Raw genomic sequence first — 1,412 nt, 5'->3', positions numbered from 1 at the left:
TACTGTATATTCAGTCAGTACTGTAGTATTATTTTACTGTATATTCAGTCAGTACTGTAGTATTTATTTTGCATAATGGTAGTTCAGTAATAGTAATTGAGTATTTTTACAGAAAGATTTGGAAAAAGGTTCTCTTTAAATAATTGATAATAATAAATACTCATAAGAACGTACTGTGTTTGCAGTTATTGTACATTGCTGCAAACATGTGTTGTTTATTTATAGAATTCATGCAGATCTCTGTGATGTTTCACATTCCAGCCCATGAGTGGAAATCCTGTTTCTGTGCACACGTCACTGAAACAAGTTCATTCAACATCAGACGGAGGAAATCCTTACTGTCCACTGTGATCGGGCACTGACTCCACGGGTCTCCGTACTTTACATCCTGTCTCCGTGCCCGCCTGAGACACACACACACACACACACACACACACACACATATAAGTTACATAAAGCTTGTAATTGGATGTCCTGTGTTGTCTGAGCAAGAAGCTTGTTTTAATAACTTGTAATTTTGACTATAAATCGATAAACTATTGTCTGTATTTGCACTATGATGTACAGAACATGCTGACATGTAACATTGTCACGTCTGTGACTGTGAACAGTAGACTCATCGGTCAAACAGCAGCAGATAAACAGGCCGCTTCCTTCAGATGAAGTGCTATCATTAAACCCTCCTCCCTGCCGGCTCCTCGGGGTGAAGAACAAGACGCAGCTACTCGATTATGAATGAGGAGACACGGAGCGAGTACAGGCTGTGAAAACACAGAGTGTTGTTCCGGCCACGGTAAGGAGTGTTGTCATGTCCCCGTCTCCTTCTAGCTCGACCCGTCTGTCCTTTATATACATCTGAAGGTTTCTCTCATCAGGCCTCACATTCTGTTGCTCTTCAGAGCGCGTCGGTTAATCTGTCTGTGAGGAGGATCATTTATATATCTATATCTATATCTATATCTATATCTATATATCACTACCTCTTGCTGGTGGGGAAGTATCTGGAGCAGGTCTGGCCGTCCCAGGAGCAGTAGGGGTCTCTGGCTAGGCAGCACTCGGCACAGTCGGCCCCGTACAGCTCACACCTCTGGAGCCCCAGCTGGACCACTCCGAGCTCACTGGACACATACAGCTGTTGCTGTGGAGGACAGAGACAGACAGGAAGGAGCAGGGAGGTGAGACAGGCTGGCAGAGAGACAGACAGACAGACAGACAGGAAGGAGCAGGGAGGTGAGACAGGCTGGCAGACAGACAGACAGACAGACAGACAGGAAGGAGCAGGGAGGTGAGACAGGCTGGCAGAGAGACAGACAGGAAGGAGACGGGAGGTGAGACAGGCTGGCAGACAGACAGACAGACAGACAGACAGGAAGGAGCAGGGAGGTGAGACAGGCTGGCAGACAGACAGACAG

At 46.5% G+C, this 1,412-nt stretch overlaps 1 protein-coding gene across 1 annotated transcript; it reads right to left on the bottom strand.

Annotated features, from left to right (window-relative positions):
* Positions 1 to 73: 73 nt before the first annotated feature.
* Positions 74 to 1,240, bottom strand: LOC116380759 (semaphorin-3D-like; the record flags this gene model as incomplete). Its single annotated transcript, XM_031842632.1, has 2 exons — positions 74 to 404; positions 981 to 1,240. Coding segments are annotated over 2 exons (414 nt in total), but the record flags the coding sequence as incomplete, so codon positions are not given.
* Between the last annotated feature and the right edge of the window lie 172 nt (positions 1,241 to 1,412).

The sequence above is a fragment of the Anarrhichthys ocellatus genome, unplaced genomic scaffold, assembly GCF_004355925.1.
Source record: "Anarrhichthys ocellatus isolate YVR2014 unplaced genomic scaffold, GSC_Weel_1.0 scaffold8693, whole genome shotgun sequence".
In the NCBI taxonomy this organism is placed as follows: domain Eukaryota; kingdom Metazoa; phylum Chordata; class Actinopteri; order Perciformes; family Anarhichadidae; genus Anarrhichthys; species Anarrhichthys ocellatus.
Note: the sequence above shows the minus strand (reverse complement) of the source record. Positions and strands in the feature narration are given on the sequence as shown.